The sequence below is a fragment of the Macrosteles quadrilineatus genome, unplaced genomic scaffold, assembly GCF_028750875.1.
Source record: "Macrosteles quadrilineatus isolate MER2022 unplaced genomic scaffold, UCM_ALF_1.0 Scaffold_9__3_contigs__length_116548681, whole genome shotgun sequence".
In the NCBI taxonomy this organism is placed as follows: Eukaryota; Metazoa; Arthropoda; class Insecta; order Hemiptera; family Cicadellidae; genus Macrosteles; species Macrosteles quadrilineatus.
Genome location: NW_026542602.1, coordinates 70525301 through 70541304, shown reverse-complemented (window position 1 = coordinate 70541304; position 16004 = coordinate 70525301). Strand labels below are relative to the sequence as shown.

Sequence of the window (16004 nt, the reverse complement as noted above, 5' to 3'; positions counted from 1 at the left end):
GCATCCAAAATCATAACTGTTCTCTCGAGTGTAAATAGTAATAAGCTTGTAAACAAAAATATTTTTGAAACAATATAAAACTGGGGATGAAAATATAAGAATATTGTGTTCTTTGACGAGAGGCTTGCAAGTAGTGTGGAGGTATAGTCTAAAGAGCCTCCTTTAGAACCTTAGGTAATTGATAGTAAAGACGAAGTTACCTCAGGGAGTCTGTAGTTGATGACCAATGTCTCGCCTGAAGCTCTCGCTCGTTTAGCAGTCAGTGCTGCCAACAGCGTTTCTCGCTTGACCCTCAACAGTCGGCTGATGATATCTACTACTTCAGTGTTGCCAACTGCCACACCCTCGTCATGGTGGTACACAGACTTGCGAGGCAGCAGTTCTACATTTCCTGCGGATTTCAAGGCATTTTATGAGATGTCTCACAGATAGAAATATCAAGTTTCTTAAATTCAAAAGGGATCTTGTTCACATTATTAAATTAAATTCCATGCCTAGGTTCACAAACTATGAATATTGCAATTTTTATCGTTACTTTGAAATTGGCTTGAAAATTGTAAGTACCGTACAGTTAAATACATGCAATTTATAATGTAATTTCTGGTAAATAAACACTATGTTAACATCTGTATTATGTTCAAAATACTCTTATAACTAAGATTTAAGCAATATTTCATCTGTTATAATATTTTCTAACTGTAGTAAGATTTACAATCAAACGTCACACACTCGCGTGTTGATAGAAAACCTCACGTTTCTGTAGCACATCGTACAAACCATCAGAAACTGACTGTTACTGAGGCCATTATATGTGCAGTTTACTATAGCTAATAATCTAATTTTGTTTGCCAGAAGGAGTCAATTATTGTAGATGTTATTCATGTAGTATTCAGTAGTCATGTAGTATTCTCGTCGGCTCATCTTCAGTAGTATTCTTGTACACACATACATACATATAGATATAATTTTCAATACAAGGATGCTGCTGAAGATGAGCCGTGTTAGGCTCGAAAACATGTACAGCATGAATAATATCTACAATTGACACCTTCTGGCATAGGCAAGTAGATTATTACATATGGTAAACATATTAACCCTTTCAGTGCTATGAAACGATATATCGTTGTTTAAAAAAAACCCTAAGGGATATAGAGAGGAAGGTTATTGGGTGACCTGCATTTTCATAGGATACACTACCAACCACTTAGCTAAAAGATTCGCCCAATCCGATGATTTCGAGGTGTATGTCTAAACCAAGGATTATGAACACCTCACTATGCCCCAGTGGTTGTAGTATATCGCTACAAACACACAGGTCACCAATTATTTGCCACACAGGACGGGATTCGAACCCGAGCAGACGAATGCCACTGGCCAAGTGACACACGCCCTAGCCTTCTCGGCTATCTGTGCTTGAAGACTGGGGAGTCAAAACCCGGTATTTAAGCTGTCGCCACCGATTGCGAACAGATGGCGCTGCAGATGGTTGTTCAATGCGTTACTAGGTAGCAGCACCAGCTAGTCACGGACTATTTAGATGCAATATTTTAGTTTTAGTAGTAGTAAATGTGTTCCTGAGACTTTGCTGCAAAACATTAGTTTCCCTAAAATTGCTATATTACAATAACCTCGTCCAACTAAATCAGGGTTAAATTCAATATTACATTGTAAACTATATGTCTTTTGATTTTGTGAGATTTCGGTTTCAAATAATGCTATCAGAACATAAAAATTTATAGGAAAACCAGGAAAATTACTACAAAAACTAAGTTTTAATTGATGTTTACTACAAATACCGGGATTTATCTTTCTTATATATTTTCTTATTGTGTTATTATTCAAAATTAGCCTAATTAATAAAATAGTGACAACATGACAGTTAAAATTCAACAACGGGTAATGGAATTAAAAGGCAAACAAAAAATTCTTACAAAATATGAATTATTGGCCTAGCACTGAAAGGGTTAAAGGTGTCAAGACTGATCAATTTGAAAAAAAAAATGTGCAGTAGAGGTGTGCGAGCAGCTCAATTTTCGAGCTGAGCTGAGCCTAGTTGTATGCTCGGGAGATCGAGCAGCAAGTTAGAAAATCAAGCTCAAGTCAAGCTGATCACGATGACATCGGCAAAGATTGCACTGTCAAAAAACCCTCCTTTTATCGATTGCAGAAAACGACAAGAAACATTTTTGCGAGGGACTATAATAATATTTCCGCGACCCTGGGAGATGTACACGATTTTATTGCGATCACGGAAGACATTGGTGATGTCAATACGACTGCGGTAGATATTCAGGATTTTGAAATGATCGCGGAAGAGGTTGATAGCCTATTTGAAACAACGTAATTTGTTGCATGTTCATGATCGTATCTTGCTATTGTAGCTCTAGAGACTTACCTAAAAGCAACACAGCGGAGAGGACGGCGAACAGTCTGCGTTGCTTCTCTGGAGTAAACCCTACCATCTCCATACTCTGCTTCAACCTGGAGAACTCATGGTTCTCGTCTACGTTCTCCAGCACAAAACAGCCACTCTGTGAACAACGGAGAGAACGTTATGAGCAAAACTACTTAGTGAAGGTTTTAGGCCCCATTGGTAAACTAAGCCAAGTACAAGACAATGAGCAATAATCAAACACATGGCTACAAGTTAAGGATATGATGTGCTCACATTTTTAAATTAGACATAGTCTTCCAGCAAACAAAGACAGCCGAATACATTAAAGTTTGATTAAGTATGGGAGCTTTCCTCAAGTAATAGGGTAGTGCAGTGGAACCTCAATGAGAATACCCTAGATAACAAGTGGGCCCTTAATAACAAGTGTAATTTCAAATTTCCTTAATTTCATATTACTTAATTAAATGTTATTGCAAACAATGCAAACATCGGAAAGGAGTCGCCCTCGATAACAAGTAATATTTTTTCATCCCCCAATTATCAGACTTGTTACCAAGAATCTACTGTAATGTGCACAAGTTTGTAAAAATAAATTTATTACATTCAGTACAGTAAATGAACATAGCTGATGGTAAAAAGTAGTTCCCATCACCCCTTTACCTAGTTATGCTTGCGTAATGGTAGGTAAACCTCAAGACTCCTTTGGGGCCTACCGGCCACTACTTTGGGTGATAAAACTCAGGAATTAAACTCAGCACTCGCTTACAAAACCCAGCTTTATTCTTAGACCACAAAAGATACTAAGAACAAGAACACAAAGATCACTAACTAAGGGTACTTTGGTATTATACCGACCACACCTAATATAACCTAACCTAACCTAACCTAAACTAACCTAACCTAACCTTACCTAAGGGTGGTTAACTTAGGTTAGGAAGATTTTATTATTTAAACTAATTCAAATCTTATTTGGAAGTCGATTTATCAGTGTGTGGCCGATATAATACCAAATTACAAACACCAACAAAAGAATGGAATGGAACAGTGTAAATTTTGTTTGGAACCACCACAACATTAACTTAATATTCCATTACACAGAAATAATGTTCAATAGTTCTCACCCTATTGAGGTAGTTGTATTGCTCAGCCTTGCGGAGATGCAGAGTGGTACGGTCATCCTCGGAAGCGCCTTTGAGCAGGTAGTAGAAGACGTGGTAGTTGCGCTCATTACGACCTTGTGAGCAAATGCGCGACTTCTCTAACAGATACTTCTGCACCACGGCACTATCACATCACGTCAAAGTTAGCAAATCTCGTACAGTCATTTGAACATCAAGGTAGCAAAATTGTGACCAAACAAAATTAGACTGGAGAGGAAAATAACCTTTAAGCTCAATCTAACTAGGTACATTCGCACATCATTAAGTAAGGACATAAATCAGTATTTTACCTGTTTCTGGGTACAATACATGCAAAACTTGCAAAGACTTTTTAATCTCTACAATTGTTAACGATTTACAAACATATTTTCATAATAGTTATTGTGTAGAGGCTTTAGGTTTAGCAGATCAGAGCTGCTCTAGGAATTGGTGAAATGGAAAAAAATATCTGGAATGAAAATTGTAAGCAATAAAATGTTTAATTGATTCCCTCCACCATTTACGATATTTTTTACAAATCCTAAAACTTAAACTGTTCACACTAGATGTTGTAATCATCTCCCCCAATCGTGGCAAAACGACAAAAAAAATCGCTCCAAAACGCAAAGTTCTCTTACAATTTTCCTTGTAATAAAAAAATATATAAACTGCGACTTTATCTTACCCGTGCACCATTCCGTTGGGCTTGTAGTTGACCTGGATGAACTTGCCGAAGCGACTGCTGTTGTTGTTATGGGCTGTCTTGGCGTTACCGAACGCCTCCAACACTGGCCCTGCGCTCAGTATCGTCTGCTCCACACCACTGCCTTGCGCTCCTTTCTGTGACAACGCTGTCAAGTGGTGGAGCAGGAGATTGGTGCTCTCCGTCTTGCCTGGCAAACCATGATACAACATTTATAATACTATTATTAGATCATGAAATACAGTTACTTTTTTTTATCTGACACTTAGGGGACGAGGAGAGAGTCAAATTACCAAAATTGTTAGACCACTGAATTTAATACTAAATTTTATCTATAAGCTAGAAAGATGCAACTCCCAACAAATAGGAGTTAAATTTAGTTATAGACATAATTTTAAAAAGTTTCCTAATTCAAAAGAAAATAGTTTGGTTTAGCTTATCAGTCTTTGCATACAATTGTTGCTTGCTCCGATATCGTTAGATATACTAAAACCTATATTTACCAGTATTTCACAGTTTTAAATAGGCCTACCTACTATAAATTTCAAGAACACAAGTTGGATTGACAATCCAAAAAAGAACAGTAGTGTTTTTAACCTAATAATGAACAAAATGTTTTTCGGGATCAAAAGCGTTAGGCTACACTTTTGACAAAAGCGATAAAATCACTTAGCCCAGAAGTAACTTCCATGATGGTAACAAAACAGAGTAATGGACAGTTATCAGTAATTTACACCAGTAAACTCTTCAGTGGCTCAAATCAACTATCTTTACTTTTGTTTTGAAACTGGCTACACAACTTTAAAATGGGAATAGAATGTCTAGTTCAAACCACAACCAAAACTCACTCTCAAACTAAACAATGAGTCGCTATGACATTAAGCGTGACACTGAAACTCACCGCTACCACTCTCCCCGCTGATGACGATGCACTGGTTGCGTTTACTCCGCAGCATGCTGTGATACGCAGAGTCAGCTACTGCGAAGATATGCGGAGGCAACTCCGGACCCAGTCTGCGGTGTTGGTACAACTTGACATACTTGGGATTGTAGATCGGATGGAACTGTTGACACATACGATCAGGTTATTGACAAAACTGATGATCTAACTTCCTCTTGATTTATTTAAAAAAAAAACAATTCAAATGACTAGTTATGCTGAACAAATCCCAATGCACACAATGAAAACTAAGGGATAAAAATTCAGAAACTAATGTACTTTAGAGACCAAGCTATTTGGGTTTGAACCTTGTTAAATAAAGATTTTTTTTTATTAGCCTGAAATGCGGTAAAGGTGCTTTAAAAAATTGTACATTTTTATGACTGTAAATTGCCCAGGGGCACGAAAACACTCACAATCATCTCTTGCGATTGCGTTCTTGTTACCAATATTCTTGTGATTTCTAAAGGATTTGATTAAAATTCACTTACAATTCACATTTTCCCGGGTTGGCTGTACATCCTTGTTGGTATTTCAGAACACATTTTTTTAAATTTGAATTTATTTAGTAACCTTTCTTTCCCAGATCCGGTGGTACAGATTAGCAGGACTGTGGTTTAGTTTTAGGTTATACACAACCACCTTATGGTTACTGAATTATAAAGGGAGCTTAATAATGTTTTGGCACATTACACAAGTGTTAATAAAGCATTATAAGCAAGAGACTGTATTGTTGGTAGACCATGTTATATTTTGGCTATTCTTCTTTTAGATGTTTTTTTCAAAATTCTTTTACTGAAAGTAATTTGATAACGTAAAACCCAATTTACAAAAAATTACACACATTACACACAACTTGGCGTTTTCAATTTTTTATTTATTTTTTTCACATAACGACTGTCCACTGCAAAAAGGCTGTCAAGTTCCACATCCTTCCCACGTACCTTGAATGGATTGACGGCAATCAGTATAGAGCCGACGTAGGTGTAGATGTGGCCGTTAAGAAAGCGTGATCGTAGGTTCTCCAACAGCGTCTGCTCGTTGAGGTCCGGCAGCTGACACAAGTCCGGATATTCCCGGTCCTGCGGCTGGTACAGGAAGCGGTAGAAGTAGTCCCGGATCAGTTGCGGGTCCATCGTGAACCCGTCCGACCACAAGTTGTCACTCAACTTTTCCCTCAGGTAGAACCTAGGGACAAATTGTAGAAGTGTGGTTAAAAGTATTTACAAGGCTAAAAAAAACAAATTTTTTATGCACTAAATTAACTGAGTTATATTTAATCTAATATAGGTATCAAATAATATAATTTTTTAATTGAATTATTAATTTACCACAACCCTGATACACCAGAGTGCTTCGTTTAGTTCTGTGATGAGTGAATAAATTAAGTATGGAAACCATAAGATAGCTTTGTTACTAAGATTGAACTGATTTTAGCCAGAATCATTATTTAAAGTCATTAAAAATATGAACTGATAATTTTCAAACTATTGTAAATTCCTTTAACTTTTTCTCATCATCAAACTAACCGTAATATTCTAACACACTTCAACCATTATCCAAATGATTTTAAAATTAGATAAGAATCTCTATTTTCACTTCTATGATTTCTTAATCAGCTTTTTCCCATTTACCTACATTCAAGCCCATCCATTCACCTCCTTAAAAAACTTCTAGCAGGTGGCTAGAGCCATACCTAAATTTCCTAACTCGTACAACTAAATTGTAAAGATAATTTTATTTTATAAATAAACTATTCACTTTATACCAATTACCACAACTCTATTATTAAACCAATAAACTATTTCCAACCCAAAACAAAACTCACTAAACACAGCCAACTGGTAAAGCTTTCCAAAAGCAAAGGTAAACAAGAAAAAGTAAATCTCAACAAACTTAAAATCATAAATCTTGCAAACGGGCACTTGCAAATCCTATTCAAAACATCGAAAAGCTTCCCACAACACTGACGAGAATAATTTTTGAACTGAAAGCCAGTGAGAAGACTGACACTAGAGCAACAAACAGCCCGAGTCCCTTAGAATCGGGTGTCTTCACTATATCACTAAGTATTAATAGCAGTGGCACGCTGCCAGCCACTACACGGTGACAATATTATTAATGCAGACAATTTGACCACACACTGATGCCTTTGGCTGCTACGGTCCTTCGTTCCGATTCTGGGAAAACAAAGGCTCACGCTCACATAAACAATTGAGATGGATTTCCCATTAGCCTACATTGTGAACCCATGATTGACCATACGTAAATTTAGGTTAAGATAATTTAGTCGGTTGCAGCATTTCCATTTTGTTTTATTTGCGTGAATAATCGACCAAGGAACCAATGAACCCACATAAAGCAGTTGGCCTAACACTTATTCAATTATTACAAATATATTTGACTAACTATCTAGCGTTTCTTTTTCTTTAGGGCAAGTTTATAAAAAAACTTTGTATTACTTTTGAAAATATTTATTAGCTTAGGAATATAAACACATTATATAGGTAGGTAGTAGTTTCAGTCAAGCATTAATCTCAGTGTCAAATATTAGTATGGATATGTAAAACTCTAGGACACTAAAACAGTTTCACTACAGTATCAGTTATAACAATATGTTTATAAATAAAATCCACTATTAATTGCACAAGTAACGTTTTTCTTTCTTTATTGAAAGACTAACAATATGAAAATCCCCATTCAATTGATGCACTTGATTTAATCAACTATAAGTTTATTTAATCAATTATAAGTTTATTTAATCAATTAAATAAGTTTTTAACTCTTTACTTTTTAATAGATAGCCTAAGACAAAAACTACAAAAGCCAAAATAAGAAATATTTTGACCTACCACTCGAGGTTAGTTAAAGATTTAATGGTGGACGACTAAATTGAATTACCGCTTGCCATTTCATCGAGAGAAAGATATTTCTACTTTTATGGATGGCCCTAGAGAATCAAGGTGGGCTTCAATTCACCGAACTACAGTATTATCACATTGTGAATTTCCATTGATTAGACATGATTTAATCACAGAATTTTTTTTAGTGAGTAGGTAAAATAGGAAAATCAACTATATCATATTTGGTTGGCAGCAGTGAGACGCAACCCTATTAGCAGTATGACCATCTCGCAGCCAAATGCAGTGACTGGCTACACTCGTAGGTCGTCGTAAACAGGATAAGCACTGAATCTCAATTTAACGATATCAAATATTCCCATATATCAACTAACTTTCAAAAATAATTCAATACAAATTTTACATTTTGAAATATATTTCCCAACTCACCTATAGAACTCCTGTTGCGCTGAGCTCGTCTTGGGCCACAGTAACATAACGGCGACAGGACATTCCGCCGGCCCCAGTCGTCTCTCCTTACACTCTCTACCGAGTGCATCGCCCACCACTTCTGCCAGTTCGAACCCTGCCGCTCCACACAGCGACAGTCTCTCCGCGATACACAGCACGATCTCCTCACTCGTCGTCTGCTTGCTGGCTTCCACCGAGAGTGCCTCATAGTGCTGTGACAGCGCTCCCACAAACACCTGCACGATGTACCTGTTGTTACCCTCCTCCATTCTCCCACATCAGTCACTCGAACCCATTATATACCGGGTGGAATGTCTCCTGGAATCTTCGTTGCTGCTGGAATGCTTCTGGAATGTTGTTCGGTTCTGGTCTGCAACAACAAATATCAATTAGCAGTTGTGCAAGTGTGGGTTTCCACCTGGTTTATTGACATATTAACTGATTAGAGCGCATCCTGGTCAATAAATTAGTGATTGCTTATCTTTAAATATTTCTGTGAATGAATCATAATTATTGGAATTGCAATTTTCAATGCCAATGTTGATTAGTAACTCTGATGGAATTATATTTTCAGCTTACGTAACAACCGAAAGTGTATAAAAAAATCACACAGTTTTGTAGGTAAAAATACACCAGCTTGTTCGATCGAGTAGTACTATCTGAAAACTCAACTTGTGGGAACTTGAGAACCATTAAATGGCAACACAGTACAAATTACCACTATGAATCTAAATCAACACCTTTTACAACTCTGACTATGATTTCTAATATATATCAATGTGTTACATGGTATAAGGGTGGAAAGGATATTAATAATTCTTAGGATATTAACATAGACAAAAAGAATTAAATATAGACCGTCAGCTGTGCTGCGGTTACCATAGGTTCTGGCGCACACCGCTGGGATCGCCACGGTAGTTACAGCGTACGCGCTACGTAAACTACAGCGGTGTGCGCCCGAACTTATGGTAACCATGGTAACCGCAGCACGGCTGACAGTCTATATTTAATTCTTTTTGTCTATGATATTAATAAGTAACCTTGACTAACGTAAACTCAGAAATAAAATTTCTAATGCAGATTTTGTGAGGAGTGTGAGGTAAAAGATTAAGTAAGATTAAGATTAAGATTAAGATTAAGATTAAGAAGTAATATTAATTAAGATTAGATTAAGATGTTAAGTAAAAAGGGACGAGATGTCTTCAAAAACCTATGAAACTTAGGCATGGCTTGTAAAAAAAAGAAAAAAAAAGATAGCAAAAACAAAATGCACACAAATTTTTAATTGGCTTAGTAAACAAATAGGCCTACCAGAACATACAACACAAGTAATTTACTATCTCCACCTAATAGCATAATGGAGAAAGTATTGTTTTCCCCCTATATTTTGGAATTTGAGTTATGTGGGTCTTTAAGCGTTTTATTCATTTTTAAAAATTTTGTTTGTTAACCTAACTGTTATCTCATAAAACCCGTAGAATAACAGAAAAAATTTTATTTTAACAAAAAAGTAAAGACAAACGATTTTTACTAAAACGAAGTATGTTATGGTAAGTATATTATATAGCATTGACTTTATAAGGTCAATGATTATAGTTACTCCCACCACTTGCCCATGATAAGGGTTGTTGACAAGCTAATGGGAGAAAGTATGTGTCAGATTGTCTATTTTATTGTTGAGGAAGAACTATTTATCAATATGTTGACTGTTTACATTGCAGTATCAGTTATATGGTGGGTTCCAAGTAATGGGCAAACAAGGCTTATCAGCAAGTCTTACTGATATGAGATAAACAGATGTTATCATTAATCAGTAGAGAATATAGTTGGGGTAGGAGATACTAGGCAAAGACCAATGAGTAGTTTAACCATTGTAGGTTGTAGTTTATTAAAACAGCCAGAGAACCACACATATAAATGTCCTTACTTTCTTGTTCATCTATATTTTCATAATAATTGTCTATCTACACAGGGTGATCAACTCAAGAAGGCCACCACGGCCAGAATGAGAGAAAGCTTTAAATGGAGGACATTCCCTTAATTTTTGTGTCAGTTAAAAATATGAATTTAGTTTTTTTAAATTCAGCCGCCATTTTCCAACATGTCGGCCAACTTTGAAATTTCTTATGGAACACCCTATATAGGTACTTTCCAAAAAGACAATAAAATACATCAAAAATATTAATTCCACTATTTAAAAAATGGCCACCATTTTCCAAAATGGCAGTTAACTTGAAAAGTGGAAAACTGTGTATTTTAAGGTAATTTTTGGAATGTTTGGAATGTAGATGCAATTTTAAGACATATTTACTCTTCACTTCTAAACTTACTCGTTTATGAGCTACATGACGCAAAATGTACACCGGAAGCCATTTTTTCCTCGACTGAAACTCCTAAACGAGTAGCTTTATAGAAAAAAATGCCAAGAATAAAAAAGTTTTTAAATTAAGTTACAAGCTCTATCCAAAAACATGATGTTTTTGGATAGAAAACACCGGCCATCCAAACACGGTGTTCCATAAGAAATTAAAAGTTGGTGTCCATGTTGGAAAATGGCGGCTGAATTGCAAAAAACTAAATTCATATTTTTAACTGCCACAAAAAATAAAGGAATGCCCCCCATAAAAAAACTTTCTAATTCTGACCGCTTCCGATATCCCAATGGTAGCTCCTTGAGTTGATCACCCTGTATCTCCGTTGTCGGAGAGGGTTAGAGCTCAAGACCCCTAAGACCCCAAATTAAACATTTTTTTCCAATTTTAATTTTAAAACCAATGAAAAATTAATAAATCAAATTTAGGAGCACAAAATGTGTAAAATTAACAATTTTGTACATAAATTTTAAAAATTTACCTCTCTTGACAGGGGATTATTCTATAACCTCTAGCTCCTGGCAACCCTTAGGCCTATAGAAATGTTAGATTGAAGCCCATGGGTGGGATTTTTCTTTAGTATTAAATTGGCTTAGGAAAAAACGGCAAGTGCTGTTCTGTTTTAATAATAATTGAGACATATAAAATGCTCTTTAATTAAATTATAAATATACGACAGGCTTCTCAATATTTTAAAACAGCACAGCAGTACAACATCAAGCTATACCATCTAATCAAATAATTTTGCAACAAGTTTTAATAGGCCTACTAATTAAACGTTTTACCAAGCAGTGTTAGCATAATTAAAAGTCTCATTTAAACATTGGACTCAATTGAAGTATATTTTCATGCAGAACATGCTCGCATGACTAAAAACGGAAGCAGTACGGTAGAGCCCACTAACGATGAGGAAGGAACGAGAATTTAACCTCTAAGGTTGGCAGAACATAACATTTCTCAACGGATTACAGCTGCTAATCAAACCACTGGGAACGGTGATAATTGGTGTCAGATGAGAACAATGCTAGGTGAAGCAATTAGAGACGCGTCCACTCACTCACACTGACACACTCTGACCCACTGCTTGTCATAGGCATGCTATTGGTCATCTACTACTGAGAAACAGATGGTATTGTAGAAATGGGTTTCCCCGAGATCAAAATATTGATTAAATATGACAACCGTTAGATTAATTGCTCTTTAGAACTACTGTTGGACATTATGTAATTCGGAACTTGTTGACAAGTTGTATCAATCATTAGTGGTGATTTCAGTGAGAGATCTTTCTTACAACAACAAGAAATCACCTGTTACTGACTGTTAGTTTAACCTGTCAAAGCGACGTGTTGTTATAGTAGAATCTAGTCAAAATATTATGAATAGTAAATTTTGAATTTAACAACCCCACTCTCAATGGAGAACAAAGTGAACTTGAACATCTGTTTAGGGCTTAGGCTATTAGTTGAAATATTTTGATGGTTCAGTTTGATTCCAAGCACAAAATTTAATACAAAACACTAGTTTGAATGAACATAAAAACTTAGAAAGCAAACGGCCAAAATTCAGAGGGTGAATTTTGTATAATAGGCTTAACCCAGATAGTACAAATCTACATAAGTTAGAACTAGGGCTTTAGTTTTAAAACAAATATAGGCCTACCTATAAATATTCTTAAATATTCGTATCTAATTACAGATTTTACCCTAGTCTATGATTAATAGAATGGTAATAGTCGAGAAAGGAATTATTTATTAATGGTTCAATCTCTAACCATTTTAGGTTCTGTACTTTAAACTTATCTTATACTTATAGATTATACATAGGCTATTGACCTTTTAGAGACGTCAAACACTGTCATTTGTTAAGTGGTCGAAATAAAAATTACCGTAGAATCTAATAAGTAACAAAGTGATAATAACAGCCAAATCGCAAATATCGCTTGGATCAATTAATATGGACATATTTACTATCTAACAATTTATTTCCCTGTTGGAGTTGACATATCAAGCTATCCCTGAAGTTTGAACACTTTAAATGATAATCATTTGTCTGAGAATTGCCAACAAACATGCTTAATACTTTAGCCTAAAATATGTTTTAAGAGGAGCCTGTCATAGCAAATTCAATTCAATTCTTTAAGACAGAGACAAAGATTTGGGTGTGTATTGGGTTGTATGATTAGGATGAGGGTAGAATATAGTCAGATGATCTGTGTTGCTTTGTTACTGACTAAGACCACCTTTTCTTAGCCAGGACCGTTTATTAAAAGCCTTATATTCAAGGGAAAACTCAGTCCAGTTTCGTACCATCAAAATACACTAGTTACGCCTACTGTATTGTATTTTATTAAGGCCTAGTTTAGTTACAATAGCCATTTACTCTTCCAAACTTATATATTTATATTTTTAAACCTTTAAAAAAAAAACAATAACTTATGCTTCCAAAAAGAGTAAAAAAGTCTAATGGGTTAGTGGGATGGAAAACAGGTGATTATTATGTAGGCAGCAAAGCCTAAGCTGTATGGTTTAATTTGCAAAGGGAGGCCGCCTATAGCCTACGAGCCACATCACGTTCAGTTAGTGCCAATTCCGAGCAAGGGAAGGAAGTAGGGTTGAGATCGCTTGTTATATCAATATGGGGGAACAGATGTTGCAACGCTAATTATATGGCTATCAAACACATCCTTTGATAACGATACAATGCTGGAAAAGACAACTTTCAATTTGTAAGAAATATCTTAACAGTAAAATACATTTCTGGGGCTACATTTTTCAATCATACTCCGCTTAATATCTGTGATAAAAACAAACTCAAAATAACTCGATACAATCTTAATTAGAATTTTATAAAAATGTCATTTACGATACCGGTACAGTAGCTAAATCTCTATGAAGAGGCTTGTATAAATAACAAGGTGTCCTAAAAACAGATTGCAATTTTCGAATTACTATATACCAGATTAATCGAATACTTTACAAAAGTGACATTCTAAAGCTGTAACGAATACATAAATACCCCCGCCGCAGCAAACCTGCCGACTAAGCGAATTTCCATTTGTCTTAATTGATTTTCAATTAAATATATTTTAGTAACATTTAGGTTTAACGAGTACCTACCTAGGTTTGCTGCTACAAGGTGTTTTTACATAAAGTGTGTTTTTTTGTAAAATATTGATAGCTTAGTACAAAATAAATAAATTTGATCAAAATACAAAATATATCCATAAACAAGCAAACTACAACAACATTTGACAATATTCTCCATAAGAATAACATGGGAATTTTAAATTTTCTCCGTTGCTATTAACTGAACAAAAATACTTTTATATACTAAATTAATTGTTTTTTAAGCTCTTTAAAACGGTCTAAAGAGAAATTGGGAAATTTTGTGTTTTGAGCGTCAAAAGTGAGAAAAACCAATTTTTAACCCATAAAACCCCCCGTAAATCCCCGTTCCCATGGTCCGATCATGCTGGTTCGCGAACTCATTCAATTTTACAGCGCTTTACACCTTTAAGCCAAATTTCATCAAAATCGGACAAAAATTACTCAAGTTATCGCGTTTACGGACGTATAAGTTATATATATATGTATATATAAGTGTATATATATATATATATATACACATATATAAAAATTTGAACGAATGGTGTTTTTGGCCTCTGGGGACATCAAAATGAAAAAGTAAATCGGTCCCGGGTCTAGGTCTTACCGTGCCACCTACGGTAATAGCTACTTCCCTATAGGGAAATTCGCTAAAAAACACCTCCAAGTTCCACTTGATTCCGACCAATCAGGCCAAAATAGTGTAGGCCTAACATGTAAATAAAATGTCTGTATTCGTTAAGGAAAGGCTATTAATAAACAGCTGTGTCTCAGGAATATGTCTGCCTTACTCACTAACAAGACTAGAAGATCTTGCCACTCATCCTACACTTATAGGTATTTAGATTAAAATACGCTCATAGTGGCGTCCCCATCTTAAATAATTGATTGATTGATTCCATTTGCCTAATTGGACTTTCACTAGGCAATATTTCCGTAAAAATGAAATTTATTCTCTCATTTTATTTTAATTAATGCATACAAGGTTTGCTGCTGGAGAGGGAAAAAGTGTTTATTAATCAAATGTTTAAAAATAGTACAGGATTAAGTCAATACATTTACAAAATTTGATCAAAATTGGTTACACGCCCATAAACAAGCAATTACAACAGTTCACTTAAACTCCATAAGAATCCCTAATATAGAAATTTTTAATTTACAGTTTCCTTACCTATAAAAATTTCTCCTTAACCAAGCGCATTTAGCCTACAAAATTATAATTTTTTTTTAAGTTCTACAAATTAAATATGGTTTACAGAGAAAAAGGGAAATTCTATGTTTTGAGGGTAATTATTTAACTTACTACAAGTTAGGTGCATCGACATATAAAACTAACTGGATCGGCTGCTAGGCTCCGCGACCCGAGCCAACGACTGGGGTTGCGTTTTAGATTTTGCAGGCGTCATGTGGGATTAAGCGTCTCGCTGCGCCACATCTTAGCATTGTCGCGGTCAGGACGATGCACTTTATCCAGCCCTTTACTCTCTACTAAAACGATGTAAGGCATTTTAATAATCAATTTTCATGAACTTTTGTACAAATAAAAGTGTAAAAAAAACCCTGTAAATAACAGAGTTTTTTTAGTTATTAATTACAACAATTAATAAATATTAACTGACGGCGGATATTTCACACTGAGGTTCCTTAACAAATATAATTTAAATTCCGATTTTAATTTTTTTATGATGGAATCTATATAAATATAGATTAGATACAAATAAGTTATCGTTGGTGTTGCACCTTATTACAGCCGTATTCAATTTAATTGATGTCTAAACTGTATAAGTTTTGCTTTTTCTGTCTGGATTCCAAAATGTTCGTTTATGCTAAGACAATGATAACTCATTTTAGTAAAACATTTGTTCAGCAAACCATCATGAATCGTTACGATTTACGTTGTTCATGTATCAATAGTTCGTGGCCTATTTTGGTCATTTATATTATAAATTACCAATCTAAATCGTCTAATAGTACTTCATTTCATATTGTAAGCCGTCATTTTGACAGTATCGGGTCATCTTCGGTCTAAGCTAATATAAA

At 35.2% G+C, this 16004-nt stretch overlaps 1 protein-coding gene across 3 annotated transcripts in view; it reads right to left on the bottom strand.

Annotated features, from left to right (window-relative positions):
* The window catches only part of LOC129002860 (unconventional myosin-IXa-like), a 58804-nt gene that overhangs the window by 36205 nt on the left and 6595 nt on the right, over positions 1–16004 (bottom strand). For all 3 annotated transcript variants that reach the window (XM_054430960.1, XM_054430958.1, XM_054430959.1), the window contains exons 2-8: positions 8468–8858; positions 6122–6365; positions 5139–5301; positions 4220–4427; positions 3517–3679; positions 2396–2531; positions 201–391 (exon numbers count right to left, since the gene is read on the bottom strand). In XM_054430960.1, the coding sequence (XP_054286935.1) occupies positions 201–391; positions 2396–2531; positions 3517–3679; positions 4220–4427; positions 5139–5301; positions 6122–6365; positions 8468–8757 (1395 nt within the window). In that variant the 5' untranslated portion in view covers positions 8758–8858. The remainder of the gene's footprint in view (positions 1–200; positions 392–2395; positions 2532–3516; positions 3680–4219; positions 4428–5138; positions 5302–6121; positions 6366–8467; positions 8859–16004) is intronic.